This window comes from Pleurodeles waltl, chromosome 11 (assembly GCF_031143425.1).
Source record: "Pleurodeles waltl isolate 20211129_DDA chromosome 11, aPleWal1.hap1.20221129, whole genome shotgun sequence".
Lineage (NCBI taxonomy): Eukaryota > Metazoa > Chordata > Amphibia > Caudata > Salamandridae > Pleurodeles > Pleurodeles waltl.
Genome location: NC_090450.1, coordinates 152,959,138 through 152,975,437, shown reverse-complemented (window position 1 = coordinate 152,975,437; position 16,300 = coordinate 152,959,138). Strand labels below are relative to the sequence as shown.

At 44.6% G+C, this 16,300-nt stretch overlaps 1 protein-coding gene across 1 annotated transcript in view; it reads left to right on the top strand.

Moving 5' to 3' along the window:
• ARHGEF26 (Rho guanine nucleotide exchange factor 26) overlaps positions 1 to 16,300 on the top strand; it is a 380,358-nt gene that overhangs the window by 59,988 nt on the left and 304,070 nt on the right. The window contains exon 6 of the mRNA XM_069213320.1: positions 3,699 to 3,859. Coding sequence (XP_069069421.1) covers positions 3,699 to 3,859 — 161 coding nt within the window. The remainder of the gene's footprint in view (positions 1 to 3,698; positions 3,860 to 16,300) is intronic.

Below are 16,300 nucleotides of genomic sequence, written 5' to 3'. Positions count from 1 at the left end.
CGCAAACAGCAGCGTGGTCAGGGGACAGAGGCAGGAGGCAGCAGGTTGGTGCTGCGGTCGTGGGGGGCGAGCTCAGGACCTGAAACAGGTCAGAGGTCGCTCACTCGCGACGCGCAGCGCCAGCCATTAAGAAGGGAGGGGGGAGGGAGGAGCAGCTGGGAGGCGGGAGGGAGCGGCAAATGGGGGCGCGAGGGGGGCGGGGCCGCAGGGAGGCAGCGGCAGGGAACGAGGAGCGCACAAGGGGCAGAAACACTGAAAAACGAGCAAAATACGAGCAGATACAATAAGAAAAATCACACAAACAGAAAAACAGTATGGCACAATTTACGATCGGGGAGACGGCAATCAGGGGGGCACAAAGGGGGCAGAAGCGCCGGCGGCGAGGCGCTGAAAAAGCGAGAAAACTGAAAAAACACTTACGGGACGGCGGAAGCGGCACACGGGTCAAGCGAAGCTAGTCAGAGCCCACTAGACCCCAGGGATGAGGCGCAGGAGGATGCCTGCGGGTGGAGGAGGGCCTCGAACACGCAAACAGCAGCGTGGTCAGGGGACAGAGGCAGGAGGCAGCAGGTTGGTGCTGCGGTCGTGGGGGGCGAGCTCAGGACCTGAAACAGGTCAGAGGTCGCTCACTCGCGACGCGCAGCGCCAGCCATTAAGAAGGGAGGGGGGAGGGAGGAGCAGCTGGGAGGTGGGAGGGAGCGGCAAATGGGGGCGCGAGGGGGGCGGGGCCGCAGGGAGGCAGCGGCAGGGAACGAGGAGCGCACAAGGGGCAGAAACACTGAAAAACGAGCAAAATACGAGCAGATACAATAAGAAAAATCACACAAACAGAAAAACAGTATGGCACAATTTACGATCGGGGAGACGGCAATCAGGGGGGCAGAAAGGGGGCAGAAGCGCCGGCGGTGAGGCGCTGAAAAAGCGAGAAAACTGAAAAAACACTTACGGGACGGCGGAAGCGGCACACGGGTCAAGCGAAGCTAGTCAGAGCCCACTAGACCCCAGGGATGAGGCGCAGGAGGATGCCTGCGGGTGGAGGAGGGCCTCGAACACGCAAACAGCAGCGTGGTCAGGGGACAGAGGCAGGAGGCAGCAGGTTGGTGCTGCGGTCGTGAGGGGGGCGAGCTCAGGACCTGAAACAGGTCAGAGGTCGCTCACTCGCGACGCGCAGCGCCAGCCATTAAGAAGGGAGGGGGGAGGGAGGAGCAGCTGGGAGGCGGGAGGCGGGAGGGAGCGGCAAATGGGGGCGCGAGGGGGGCGGGGCCGCAGGGAGGCAGCGGCAGGGAACGAGGAGCGCACAAGGGGCAGAAACACTGAAAAACGAGCAAAATACGAGCAGATACAATAAGAAAAATCACACAAACAGAAAAACAGTATGGCAAAATTTACGATCGGTGAGACGGCAATCAGGGGGGCACAAAGGGGGCAGAAGCGCCGGCGGCGAGGCGCTGAAAAAGCGAGAAAACTGAAAAAACACTTACGGGACGGCGGAAGCGGCACACGGGTCAAGCGAAGCTAGTCAGAGCCCACTAGACCCCAGGGATGAGGCGCAGGAGGATGCCTGCGGGTGGAGGAGGGCCTCGAACACGCAAACAGCAGCGTGGTCAGGGGACAGAGGCAGGAGGCAGCAGGTTGGTGCTGCGGTCGTGGGGGGCGAGCTCAGGACCTGAAACAGGTCAGAGGTCGCTCACTCGCGACGCGCAGCGCCAGCCATTAAGAAGGGAGGGGGGAGGGAGGAGCAGCTGGGAGGCGGGAGGCGGGAGGGAGCGGCAAATGGGGGCGCGAGGGGGGCGGGGCCGCAGGGAGGCAGCGGCAGGGAACGAGGAGCGCACAAGGGGCAGAAACACTGAAAAACTAGCAAAATACGAGCAGATACAATAAGAAAAATCACACAAACAGAAAAACAGTATGGCACAATTTACGATCGGGGAGACGGCAATCAGGGGGGCACAAAGGGGGCAGAAGCGCCGGCGGCGAGGCGCTGAAAAAGCGAGAAAACTGAAAAAACACTTACGGGACGGCGGAAGCGGCACACGGGTCAAGCGAAGCTAGTCAGAGCCCACTAGACCCCAGGGATGAGGCGCAGGAGGATGCCTGCGGGTGGAGGAGGGCCTCGAACACGCAAACAGCAGCGTGGTCAGGGGACAGAGGCAGGAGGCAGCAGGTTGGTGCTGCGGTCGTGGGGGGCGAGCTCAGGACCTGAAACAGGTCAGAGGTCGCTCACTCGCGACGCGCAGCGCCAGCCATTAAGAAGGGAGGGGGGAGGGAGGAGCAGCTGGGAGGCGGGAGGCGGGAGGGAGCGGCAAATGGGGGCGCGAGGGGGGCGGGGCCGCAGGGAGGCAGCGGCAGGCAACGAGGAGCGCACAAGGGGCAGAAACACTGAAAAACGAGCAAAATACGAGCAGATACAATAAGAAAAATCACACAAACAGAAAAACAGTATGGCACAATTTACGATCGGGGAGACGGCAATCAGGGGGGCACAAAGGGGGCAGAAGCGCCGGCGGCGAGGCGCTGAAAAAGCGAGAAAACTGAAAAAACACTTACGGGACGGCGGAAGCGGCACACGGGTCAAGAGAAGCTAGTCAGAGCCCACTAGACCCCAGGGATGAGGCGCAGGAGGATGCCTGCGGGTGGAGGAGGGCCTCGAACACGCAAACAGCAGCGTGGTCAGGGGACAGAGGCAGGAGGCAGCAGGTTGGTGCTGCGGTCGTGGGGGGCGAGCTCAGGACCTGAAACAGGTCAGAGGTCGCTCACTCGCGACGCGCAGCGCCAGCCATTAAGAAGGGAGGGGGGAGGGAGGAGCAGCTGGGAGGCGGGAGGCGGGAGGGAGCGGCAAATGGGGGCACGAGGGGGGCGGGGCCGCAGGGAGGCAGCGGCAGGGAACGAGGAGCGCACAAGGGGCAGAAACACTGAAAAACGAGCAAAATACGAGCAGATACAATAAGAAAAATCACACAAACAGAAAAACAGTATGGCACAATTTACGATCGGGGAGACGGCAATCAGGGGGGCACAAAGGGGGCAGAAGCGCCGGCGGCGAGGCGCTGAAAAAGCGAGAAAACTGAAAAAACACTTACGGGACGGCGGAAGCGGCACACGGGTCAAGCGAAGCTAGTCAGAGCCCACTAGACCCCAGGGATGAGGCGCAGGAGGATGCCTGCGGGTGGAGGAGGGCCTCGAACACGCAAACAGCAGCGTGGTCAGGGGACAGAGGCAGGAGGCAGCAGGTTGGTGCTGCGGTCGTGGGGGGCGAGCTCAGGACCTGAAACAGAAGTTAAATGAAGCACTCATGCATCCTCCTTTTGTTCCTCTTGACAGTGGCATTGCAAGAGTGCCAAAGGCCATAGAGCAAGCCAGAACAAAGGGCTCCTGCCCACTTGTTGGGCAATAAATTAAAGCAATAATCATGGTTCAGTGGGCCCCTGACGCCATACTGCCACAAAACCACTGCACCTGCAGCACCATTGGTAACTTTGCCTCCATCTTCTGCCCTGCAATCTGTGCTTTTATAATCCACTAGAAAAGATGCTACTAGATCCACATTTAACTTCACCCCATTTGAATTCTTTCACACAGGTCATGTTTGAAGGCATGTCTTCAGTACATTCATGTTTACTCAATCTGGACATACTGATCAAGCTTCTGTTACATAGATCCACATTTGACTTAATCCCATTTGAATTCTTTCAACACAGGCCATGTTCGAAGTCATTTCTTCAGAACATTCATATTTACTCAGTCTGGACATTCTGATCAAGATGTTCAAGAACTCTAAAGCATTGAGTGCGACAATGACCAAGACGGAAAGCCACCATCTTTTTTCGAACATTGCTGATGTCTCAGAGGCAAGTAAAAAGTAAGTGTGCCTCCATGAGCCAATGTTGTATGCGTAATTTTGTGCTCTTCTCTTGGAAACTGTGCCTTCAAGACTGTATAGTTGTTCAATGAACATTCTGTGAATTTTTGATTGTCTAAAGGGCTCTGCTTAGAAGTTGAAAAGAAATGCTATAATGACTGAACAGTTGTGGTAGAGTCATTATATTTAGCACTGATTAGACTGAAATATGCTTTCTTTCCAGCGTGACATCTGTAAGCCTACTCTACAATACAATCAGTACATTCTCAAAAATCAAGGGAAAGGGAAACATTGCAACAGTAAATTGTGTTAAATGAGGGGGGAAATATGGGCATCTTGCTCACTGAATTTAAATGAAAATTCCTTTAAAATTATGTTCTCATTCTTCCAAATGCCCGTGTGATTTCTGTAGTTTTTCACCACCCTCTCTTAGTTTTCCACAAATTTATGGTTAATGTTTTCTAATTGTGCCATGTGATTCTGGTTAAAGAATATTACTTTTTACCCCCTCAGTGCGAGGAGCATGGGAGATACCAGAAGCATTTGCCATTATATGTCCCATGGGAATACCACAGGCCAGGCCTGTTACAACTAGGTAGTTCACATGCTAAAATCTTTTATTGAAATAAAAACAGAAGATGGGTTACTACTTCAAAAGCTGGGTGCAATATTCCAGATTCCTTGGTAGCACCACATTTCTCAGGGAACTTTTGGGTCCAATTGATAATTCCATAGTATTCCACCAGTCATTAAAATACAGAGGCACATGTTATTTATAGTTCCTGTGGAGTAGGGTAAAATACAGAGACATTTTTTGGTTGTGTTGTAATGGGGTTATTCAATGTAATATTTTACAATAGTTGTCAGATGTTTCTTCAACAAAATGTCTTCGAACACAGTCTTTCGATGCTCATATATTCCGTTCTTTTCTGGCAGGTCTTGCGATCGGTCCAACAATCTGTTAGGTAACTCTTGCACACATCCTCTAAATTTTACGATTAAGCATCAACTCTACCCTCATCCTCATCAGATGCCATTGTGTCCACCTAACATGTGGGGTATGCCCTTCTGCAGCACAATTATGAATAAAATATGTTTTACTTATATAGATCTGTGAGATGGCTACTGTAAGCAGCAGGACTACAAAGTCCTAAATCCAATGTTTAGTAGATACTACTTCCTCGATTTACAGTTTGGCAGATGGGTATTCTTTCCCAAACATAATGAATGCCCTGAATGCCTTTCTACAAATGCAATATATCCTAATCCACTTGAAATAAGACAGAGGGTATAGCAGTTATATTTGCGATGGAGTATCCATTGGCCAAACTCTAAATCAGGCCCAAAATCTAAAGTCTGTGTTTTGGGAAACATCACATGTGCTCAAATAGAACATACCCCGCTGCTTCTTGTCACTGTTTGAGACATGCCATCTGATATACCAGGAGAGATCTTGTACTCCACCATAATTGAAGTTTTAGCATAGATCACTTTCTTTTGAGTTTCTCTGGACTCCACCCCCAACACACACACCTTTCCTGGTCTCTAATTAAAGTTCTGTCTCGACAGCCAATCCAGCTCAGTTCACAAACCCACTGCAGCTGTGCAAATCCTTACTCACACATTCCAGCCGTCCACACTAGAGCTTCTACAGCAATGCTTCCATCATCCTTGTAGGTCCTCATAGCGCAACTTGCAACCCTCTGCCACTCACCACTCCTCTGCCACCCTTGTTGCTCCCTCAGTGTTCCTCTGAGATGTACCACAAAGCTATTGATAACGCTCACAGATGTAACACTGTCCCTGCACTAACCAAGGTCCCTAGATAGCTTCTTCCAAATGCCTCCTCCTTTCCAATAATTCTACTGTTCTCTATCCGTAATCCATGCCATAAATAAAAATATGCTCGACTAGTCTTCCGTATTCTGCTTCCCAACTGGAACCCTAAATGTTTATCCTAATAGTCTGTCAGATAGCCTATATTCCTCTACTTAATTCACAGCTCGCACTCTTGGCTGCCTTCTCAGCTTTACAAGACGCAGCTCCATAGCTCCCAAGGGGACATACATTGAACCCCTGCAACAGCTCCTACTTTTGCTCTTCGAACCAAAGCCCAAAATGACAGGGATATTCAAAGCCACAAAGATGTTCATTATCTGGGTCCCTGCTCTCTCAGATAGAGGTGAATCTGACTGTGCGGCTGCACATGTAATGTGCCATAGTCCGACCCAACTTCCATCCCTTAAGTCCAAAGACCACGCTAGTCCAAACCCTTTCTCATTCATCATTACATTTAAATGAGTAGTATGAGCGTCAGCACCTGGGCTTCCATACAAATGCTTACACAGTGATCATTAGCAGTTGGTACACATGTGTGAGAAGTTCTTAGATGTGGAAAGGAACAGATTTACCAGGAGGAACAAGGTATAGGGAAAATGAAAGGAAAGGAAAAGGAAGGGGGAAGGGAAGGGAAAAGGTAAACAAAGGGGATGGGTAAAGGTAAACAAAAGGAATGGGGAACGTTAAACAAAAGTTATGGGAAATGAAGGGAGATAGGAAAAGGTAAACAAAGGAGATGGGAAATGAAAGGAAACGGGGGGATGGGAGAGGGAATGAAATGGGATTGGATTTTGGATGAAATGACAAGCATCCATCAGGAAAACACTTGCTTTCAGTGAGGCTTCTTGTATTAACATTTAAACAAAAAAAATATTCACACTTCTACCTGCTCTACCTGTTTGGTTTAAACTTAGAAGCTGTTTTACAGTTTTACTACTAAAAGAAAGAAAATTACATTTGAGCTTCAAAGGCGTTACATTGGCTTTGTATGGCGCACTTGCCTTCTTAGAATTGTCCTGCAAGTTGTGGGAAATATGAACAAAATAACAATTTTAGAGCGTTTTGCGAAACGTATTAATCGAAACCTTTTTTACGTCCTTGCTCCAAATGAGTATGAAGAAACGACTCGTGAACGCTCTGTTGTGGAATGAAAACAGAGCCCACAGAAAGAACAACGAGTTATTTAGTGCACCTCTTGCTGTGGTTCCGTCCGTCGGTGGGGTGCTTGTGGTGGTAATGCGTATGGTGATTGTTAGCTGCAGAGAAAGAGATAATCATTGTATACTGTTGTCCAGGATGTGATCTCATCTGGACGCGAAAGACATTAAATGTGTGGGTAACATGAAATCTGAAAGTGAATTGTTAAACAAATGTTAATCTAGCAGCTTTATGTGGCTGGAATGAAGCCATATGGAGGGCACTGGAATTATGCGGCAGAGGAGGGCCAAATTATGTGGCAGGGTTGCATAAGTTATGCAGCAAGAAATTACAAAATGTGTGGTAATGTGGCACATTTCGTGCCAGAATTTCTTAATTTCTTTTACATGTTAACACTTGTTCACTCTGTCTGGGCATTGGTTGTACCTCATTAGAACCAGTTTAACACCCAAATACAGCAATAGGCAACAGAAAAGTGAACAGTCATACTTTGCAAAGGGCCTTCCACTGCATGCAACAAATGTTGCTGTGTTTTTAGTAACTTTTGAACCGTTTGAGCCAGAAACAATGTTTGGGATAAATCTGCAGATTATGCAGAAGATGATGGTTTATGTAGTCAATGCTGTTAATCTATAATTATGCAAAAAACGCAGTGACTGGATATCGTATATTTCAAATTGCCTTGGCGGTATGTTGCCAAGTCTGGTATAATGTGCAAACTATTGTGAAGCACTGTATAATTAAAATTGTAAATTAGCAATTAAAATAATCTTCAAAATGTTCCTTAAATTGTCCGATCAATTGAGCCTGATACTATAGAAAAGTTGTATTAATTAATTATGAATTGGCCCCTTTGACCTCTGGTAGAAGAAACATGAAGCAACTTCATTATCACAAAATCTGCTTCTGTGAGTGCGTGGCTAGTGCTTTCACAGAGAGTTTGATGACAGATGTAACTTGGTTTCTCGAAGGTCACACTATCTAGCATCCATAGCAACCATGTCGAACTAGGGGAGAGGAGTAGAGCCATCTGCTCCCCCTCTCTCTTTAAGGTTAATATAAGAAAGAGTAGGCCGCAAGGGACAGGCACATATATAGGTGTGTGTCTGTTTCCTGCAACTTGCCATATTCCATGTGCCAGCCTTCTAGAGCCCACCAACCCCACCATTGTATGGGAGAAAGAGTGAGCAGCAGAAATCAGCTTGAACTGGCCCTGCTCATACAGTCCATGTCCTTTGTGTGTAAGAGAGCTTGCACTGTGGTGGCTTTGGTGTTATTCTTCTGTACTTGTGAAGGACGCTACACACGCTGTACTGGTTCGTGAAGTGTGCACACCTGCTACCCCTTTTACACTCAGGCAACAGACCATTGTGGGTGAATGGCAGGGCAAGCCATTGGGGGTGAATAGCAAGACAGTGGCAGACATTATCATGGTGGTGCATACACCCTGCACATCCATTAGGTGGAACCAAACATAGTGGGAAACCCCATGGTTCCCCGCCGCTCTACATTCAGCCCAACCAGTACTTAGAGTAGTGCATAAAACATAGATTGTAATATTTCCTTCAATATTAGGCCATAAAATGCAACCTAATTCTTGTTTGAAGTGGTCTGGAGGAGGTGGATATACCACTACTTGATTTGCGGTATCCCTTCCTCCACTTTAGCCTTCGAATTGGCAGCAGTGAGTTGTGTGGTGGTGGAATGGAAGAAAGTTATCTCCTCACTCAGTCGTAGTCTAAATACATGTTCTAGAGCCTGGTTTACTTTCTGTACCTTCATTCATGATTCTGAAATCGGAGATAACAGGACAATTTAAACCGTATCAAAGGGCAACCAGAAGTAGCACCTCTTGCCCCTCCTTATCCCTAATTCAAACTCATGTCATTTCGATCTTCACTAACATTATATATTTTTACCTGTGCCCCTATTTAGAACCCATGTGATTTTAAGGGCACACTCATAATACATTTATACTAGTGTTCCAGGATATTAATTCCTACACTAAGTAGATTTGAGAAACTGTAAATTAGCGGATTTCTGAAGAAACGTCCATTAAATCAATAAGCAGAAACGTCAGCTAGAAACATGTTGCTGGCCTGGGCTGTAAATAAATAATGCTTCCGGTTAACAACCATTAACTTTATGTACCTGTTGTAGTGTGTGGTGGTATAAGTGCTCCTCTGGAACCACCTTTCTATTTTAGCAGGCACAACTCAAGCTTAGCTGCAGTACATAAAAGACCATGGTATCTAGTGTCTGGCTGCAAGCAGGTTATAGAAAGGGACGAGAAAACATGCATTGGGATGGTATTGGACTGCAAGGAATGCTATACTATTTTTAATTAACACCTATTTGACTTACTTAATTAAACTACACTTAGTCATAGTCAAGTTCATTTGTATAGTTAATAAAAATCATTATGAAAAGTTTCCAGTGCTCATCAATCATGTAAAACAGCGATTCCCAACCTTTTGACTTCTGTGGACCCCCACTTTATCATTGATGGAACCTGGGGACGCCCACTGAATCATTATTCGACACTGGTGCCTCCTCACCAAGATATTAATTTTCTAAGCAGCCGCAGCTCCCCTGAGGAGGCTTTGCTGACCTCCAGGGGTCCCCGGACCACAGGAATAAAAAAAGATAGAAGCATTTTCGTAGACAATAAAATCAATAGTTTAAAAGTTCCCACAATTTATATGTATTATGAGTGGAAATAAAAATGTCCTCTAACCCTGACAGCTCCTCTGGGGCTTTCCCAATGGTTTTGCGAGGTGCTTTTCACCCCTTTTGCCCTTATAGATAGTTTAAAAGTTCCCACAATTTAGACATATTATAGCAGAAATAAAAATGCTCTCTAACCATTACTCTTCCTTTGGCCATTCCCTATGATTTTGCAAGCCCCTTTTTACCCTTGTAAAGCCCCATTGTTTTAGAATATAAAGTGCAATAGTTAGTGAAATGGGAATACCTTGAACTGCGTTGTAATGTGCCTGTGACAAGTGCAAAGGAGCGTTATTAAAAGTAGCCTGTCCATGTTCCTTCATGGACCCCAGATTCTTCATTAAAAGCAGAATCAGACATTAACAGAAGCTAGCCTCATGAATCAAGTGTACTTGTGCAAAAGGAGTGACATTAAGGATTTTTTGTCCTTCATCCTTCAGTGGTCTTGTGCAAAAGGAGGTGTTAACGCGTCCTTCTATGTCAATTTATTACACATTAGGACTCGTTTTAGGCCAATGAATCTTGTGAACCAGTGGGGAGACACCGTAGGACGAGATAACTGATCAATATGTCAAGCAATATATCAATAATGTCATCAATATTTACCATCACAATGCACTTTACTTTGGATAAAGACATTAATCAAATTGTCGATGCAACCATGACCTTTCAGTCATGAATAACCACAACTTTTGGTAGAATTTTATGAATTTTATTCCCTATTGATTACTATCTAAGAGCAGAAGGGTTCATCTCAATACCAGGAAGCAAAAAAAAGCATAGTCACAATATGACAACTGTGATAAGATTTCATTAATGCAAGAATCACAAACATAAGAACATAGCACGGCGTGAACATATATCAGCATACAGCAAATGTCATATATGTGTCAGTTCAGCATAGCGTAACGTCAGTCATATGTCTATTTGTGTCAGTCAAAGTGAACTCCTATCCCAACCACTGATTAGCATCAGCATGTTGGGCTTCATGCAAAACAATTTAGAACACCAATTTGGAAAACACCTAGCTATGGCCTCTATCAAAATGAACAGTTGGTACCTAGAAATGAAAAGCAAACAGACAAATTACAAATTGCATTGTCATAATTACCCTCCAAGGATTAGGTCAGCACACAGGATTAGTCTTCGTCTTCAGGACATCAGTCAAAACGCCATCAGTCTAAACTCGTCTAAAGGACAGGGAGACTTCCCTCATAAGGAGGAGAAGTGTAAAGGGGCAGTCTATGGGTGAGGATGGTTTAATAAGTCTCAAAGTCACCAAACAGAGTGACAGAGTTTCTGGATAAAATCAATAGCATTCCCTACCTACTTCTGACGACCCTTCTGTGACATGGGTTTTGATCCCTTTTTCGTAATACCTTCCCCCAAAATTCTATTGGACACTTACTATACCCCACTATCTTTAACCTATCAAATTATACATTAGGTAATTCTAATTGTCACCCCACGATAATTCATAATATTTTGATTGGTCTTCATAATTGACGTCTTCGGAGGTGGCACATCCGGAGGTTACTTCACCGTTTGGCACGTCTTCTCGGGTCATGAGTTCCTTTGTCCATGGTTTAAACGTCCTTGTACATTACATTAATCTACTTTTGTTTCAACTTTGTATATAAACTCATACTAAAGCAGCAAGCATGCAGATGAGAACAGGATTTGTACTGATACACTGGGATGAAGAAAAAGAACATTTGCAGGGTCATGGCCCTTTGCGAGTCAGCACACTGAAAAACAGAAAAATGCTTTTAATATGAGAGTCAGGCAGCTAAAACCCACTGCTCACGCTAACTTAAGGCCTATAAGATTTTCAATACAATATCGTAAATGCTAATATAAGCTTGATTAATCATAGCATAAACACTTTTACCCATTATTGTCATTAGTTCGCATACACATTGGTGGCCACATATATCATAGTCATAATTTGAATGCATGCTAAGCAAATTACTGTTTATTATCATTTTCAATGCAGCGTCGTTGAGCATTGATATAAGCATTTAGTATATATATTATTTAAACTATGCTCTCTCAGAGGGATCTTAAGGATTTTTTTGGCATTCACCCTTCAATTGTCCAGTTTTTTTACAGCAGTTTTAGAAATGTTATCCCATTATAGACAAGTGGTATAGAGTTGCCGCTTGTGATTACTGCTTGCCTGCAAGGGTGAATTTGAAGATTTAAAAAAGTTTGTTTTTTTAACAACGACTCCTGCTTGTAACCACATAAGTGGCAACTTTGATTTTGAGGCTGTTTTTTCCAAGCTGGAAAGCCTCATTGATGTAACATAAACTGCTGCTTTAATACATGGTAAAAACGCATAAAAGATACTCCTGATGTCTCAGGGTTTTGTGTGAATTTGTATGAATTGATCACTGTCCAGGCATGATATCTTCTAGTGAAGAAATCTTTGTCTGTTGCGCGAGACAGTATTCGAGTCGAGGAGTTGGTTACTCGGTTGAAGGCAGATTTTCCCAAACGGCTGACCCAGACATTTTGAATACCTAATTCCTCAATGGCTTGCCATAAGTAATCATCCCATGAGCCTTTTTTGTTACTGCACTGTTGTTCCTCGATTTCCGGCCTGCATAAATTATTGATGGATCCACTGTCGGTGGCATGCAGTCTCCAGTACATTTTAACAAAATCCTTCATACTTTGAAATGATTGATTTTTTAAGCTTAAGCCAAACTCTAGTCGTACCTGGGTCGGCGGAGCACTTTTTGGTATGAAAACACAGTTTTGTACACTTCTGAGTGGATCTTGTTGAGAATACCTCCTTCCTGACCGAGCATGATTTCAGTGCCATAGTCCACTGTTGGCATTAACTTTTCTGACATTACAGTAAGAAGATGGCTAAATGATGGACAGCTTAATTTCCTTTTCAATATTTTGAACCCCAGGGTTAGCGACTCTTCCTTTGCCTGCATAGCAGCTAAATGATGTTTAAAGGTCATTTTCTGCTCCAGCCTGATGCCTAAATATTTATAAGTGGTAGCAACCTCAACCTTTTTACCCTCTAAAAACCAGGCGAATGCTTTAACTTTAAATTTGGTAACAACCTGGAGGACCACTTTCATTTTGTTTAAGTTTAACTCTAACCCTTGAGCGTCTATGTAGTTTTTCTGGCATTCATGCTATGTTGCAGGGCTGTTGGTGTTCGGCTCAAGAGTACAATATCATCTGCATACTGCAGGCAACCTAACTTCGCTGACACCAAGTTTGGAGGGTGACTGTTCTTGGAAGGCGGCTGTTCTCTTGAGGAAGGGCTCCTACAAACTCTGCTAGGTATACGTTAAATAGGCTTGGGGCGAATACACATCCCTGTTTAAGGCCATTCCTAGTGGGGATTTTGGGTGTGAAAAAACTACCTATTTTAACTTGCAGTCAGGTTTCTGAGTACAGAGATGTAATTTCCCTCAACAAGTCTCTTGGTATGCCCAATTCCCCCAATTTTGCCCAAAGCTGATCTCGAAGGACCCTGTCAAAGGCAGACTTAAGGTCTACCAAACACTCAAACAGCCATGCTTTCCTCTGTTTATCCTTCTCTACTAAGATGCTTATTGCTGTTAAGTTCCTTAGTGCCTCAATGCCTAGTCTGAACCCTGTTTGTATTCATGGTATCATAATGTGTCACTTGCCTATGCTTGTAAGTGCTGGAATAAACATGACACGAATATTTTTTGTTCTATGTCAAATAAAGCAATGAGCCTGTAGTTGTTCAGTTGGGCTGGGTTTCCATTCTTATACAGGGGTTGGAAGATGTTACTTTGCATGAGTCTGGGGTGACACTGGCGCAGTAGAAACAGTTGAACAACCATTACGTTTATGTACCTGATCTAGTGTGGTAGCATAAGTGCTCCTCTGGAACAAGTTTTCTACTGTAGCAAGTATAACTCCAGCATGAGCTGCAGTACATAAAAGACCACAGTATTTGATGTCTGGGTGCAAGCAGGTTATAGAAAGGGAAGTGAGAACATGCATTGGGATGGTATTGGACTGCAATGTATGGTATAGTATTTTTAATTAATATCTATTTGATTTACCTAATTAAACTACATATTCATGCACAGGAAGATGAAGTAGTTTGCCAGTATGCAGCAATATTTTTTATAAAGAGCAAAGTCATACCTAGAACCCAGGTCTTTAGGATTTGGAATCAGCAGCTCCACCACTCGACCATATCAACTCCTCCAATTATGACGTTGAAGGGACCCAGGCTACGTTTTCGCCATTGATATAGAGATACTAGAACATTCAGTTTATAGAATGGCAGTATGGTCAAAATGTCATAGATTATGTGTGGTTTGTAATTGATTTAATGTATAGTTTTACTTAGGTGTGCTTCTCTGAGCTCATTTGGTATTAGCATTCATATTTTGGTTTATTTAAAAACTATTTCCACTACATCATTAAGCTTCAAAATGAAGGGACTCCGCTTGGGTACCTTTGCTGTTTTGGAAAAAGCCAAGCTAACATAGTCTTGGAGCAAATGCGGAAACCATTGATGGTAATGTTTATTAGAAGGAGGGCGTTCTTGTGACCAGATTTTCAAACCTGCTCTGTTTCACTGCCACACTTTGTTATCTTGTGTCTTCAGTGTGCCACTGAAATGATTGTGCAACTGTCTTTGCTGTGCACATGGACGTTGCTAGTTTTGGTCCTTAATGTTAGAGACCTCTGGCAGAGTTTTAAAATGCAGGGCTTATTCCAGATTGGGTTTGCTTTGACTGACCAACCGTCGCTTTTTTTATTATTCCTCAACACATCCCCACCATAGCTACACATAGCTAATGACTTACAATGGATTACATTGAGGAATGTGCATGCTAAATATCTACGGGCAAAATGGCAAGAGGTGAAGGAATTCATAAGCATTCCCAGTGGTACACCTGGAAAGCTGAAACATTTGCAGGTTGCCATACTACTGGCAAGGTTGTTTGATATTTCCTCAATGTGGAGTTGTATGTACCGCTGAAAGGCGGTCTTCTGTGCAAAACAACAACATGTTTTTCTTTTTTTTCCATGGTGAAAACCTCTTCCCATCCTCCTCCACAAAGTTTTGGCCTGTTCTGTTCCCTTTCTTGCTCTGGAAATGGAGCCACTCCACTTGTTTGCTGATGCAAATTTCTGAGCACATCCAGGGTGGAAAGGGTCAGCGAGGAGTTTGTGAATGCTAACAAATTCATATGTTTGTGAGCGTTTACAAACTTTGAAGTTAAACCATCCATTGATCTGCTCAGTTCCCCACACCATGGCGTGGACGTCATTTAGTTTTCTCCATGGGTCGAAGCTGTGAGCCCTGGTTTTCACAGTGTGAGGCATTTTCTTCATTATCCCTGCCCTCAGGGGTGGCAAAATCGTGCCAGGAACACGGGAGCAGCACATCACTAGTGAAATATTATATCACTCACTATGTAGTGTAGTAAAAAATGGAGCTCAATCAGCTGTAGTGAGATTTTAGTTGTAGCTGAAGTAAGATGAAAAAAATATATATCTGTAGGGTGCATGATTGCAGGTGAAAGAAAGCATGTGTGTGTGTAAGTGAAAATGCTTGAAAGTGACATGTAATTAGGCGTAATAATGTGTAAGATTAAGTGTCAGTAAGTGAGTATGAGAAGGTCAGAGAATGAGTGAGGGTAAGAGTGTCTGCAAGTGAGTGAATGAAAAGTAATGAAGGTGAGGGAGTGTTAGAGATTGTGAGAATCAATGTGAGTGAAATGAGTGAGTGACAGTGGACGATTGAGAAAAAAGAGTTAGTGAGTGTAAGACAGAGTGCATGTGAATATGAGTGAGAAAATATGATTGAGTCATAGTAAGAGTGAATTTGAGTGTGACAGTGTAAATAAGTGAAGCTGTATGAGTCACTGTGAGCGATAATAAGTGCAGGGGAGTTAGAACTATTAAAGAAGAGCAAGAGTGAGTGGAAGACAGTGGGATGCAATGAACGAGTGAGTGCAAGTTAGTGAAAATGAATAAGTAAGAGTGAGTGAGTGAGAATGAGGTTAGTGACTGAATTTTAATAAGCATGAGTGGGATGTGGTATTATGCTTGTGTTGATTCCCAGTTGTTCTGGCATAGTGAAGTCAATTCTTGTTCTTATGGAGGCACCAATGGGAAAATACTGGTGCTGGTAATCCTGGCCAGACACCTTCTGGCAAAATGCCGACAGATTGGAGGACATTTTTGGCATAATGGTAAAATACTCATTCAAGCATATGTGAGGTAATTATTAGTTGAGGAAGTTCTTGGCATAATAGTAAAGTACTGAAGGAAATACTTGGGAAGGTGGCATTCGTGGTAAAATGCTTGCATTAACACAATGGAGGTTATTATTGTCATGAAGGAGGACGATGGTGCCAGAATGACAAAAGGCTAGTGCTGACGTTGTAAGGTAATTTTTCACATAAGGGTCACCAATGGTATATGGATGACATTAAAGGCAAATTTCTGTCTTTCATATGTTGAATGTAATATTTGGCCTAAGCTGGAACCCAAAATGAAAATCCGGTCCTGGCACAATATAGGTCATTTTTTACATATGGGAGCACCAGAGCACATTTTGGAAAAGTGGGGCCAACTCCTGGGGAGTGTCAGGTTTCATTGGCGTGGCTACTCAATTAAATAACCTGACTATTTAAGGAGCGTCCCTTCAGAGCCTATAGCTTTTTAAAACATTTTTATGTGAGTGTTCTG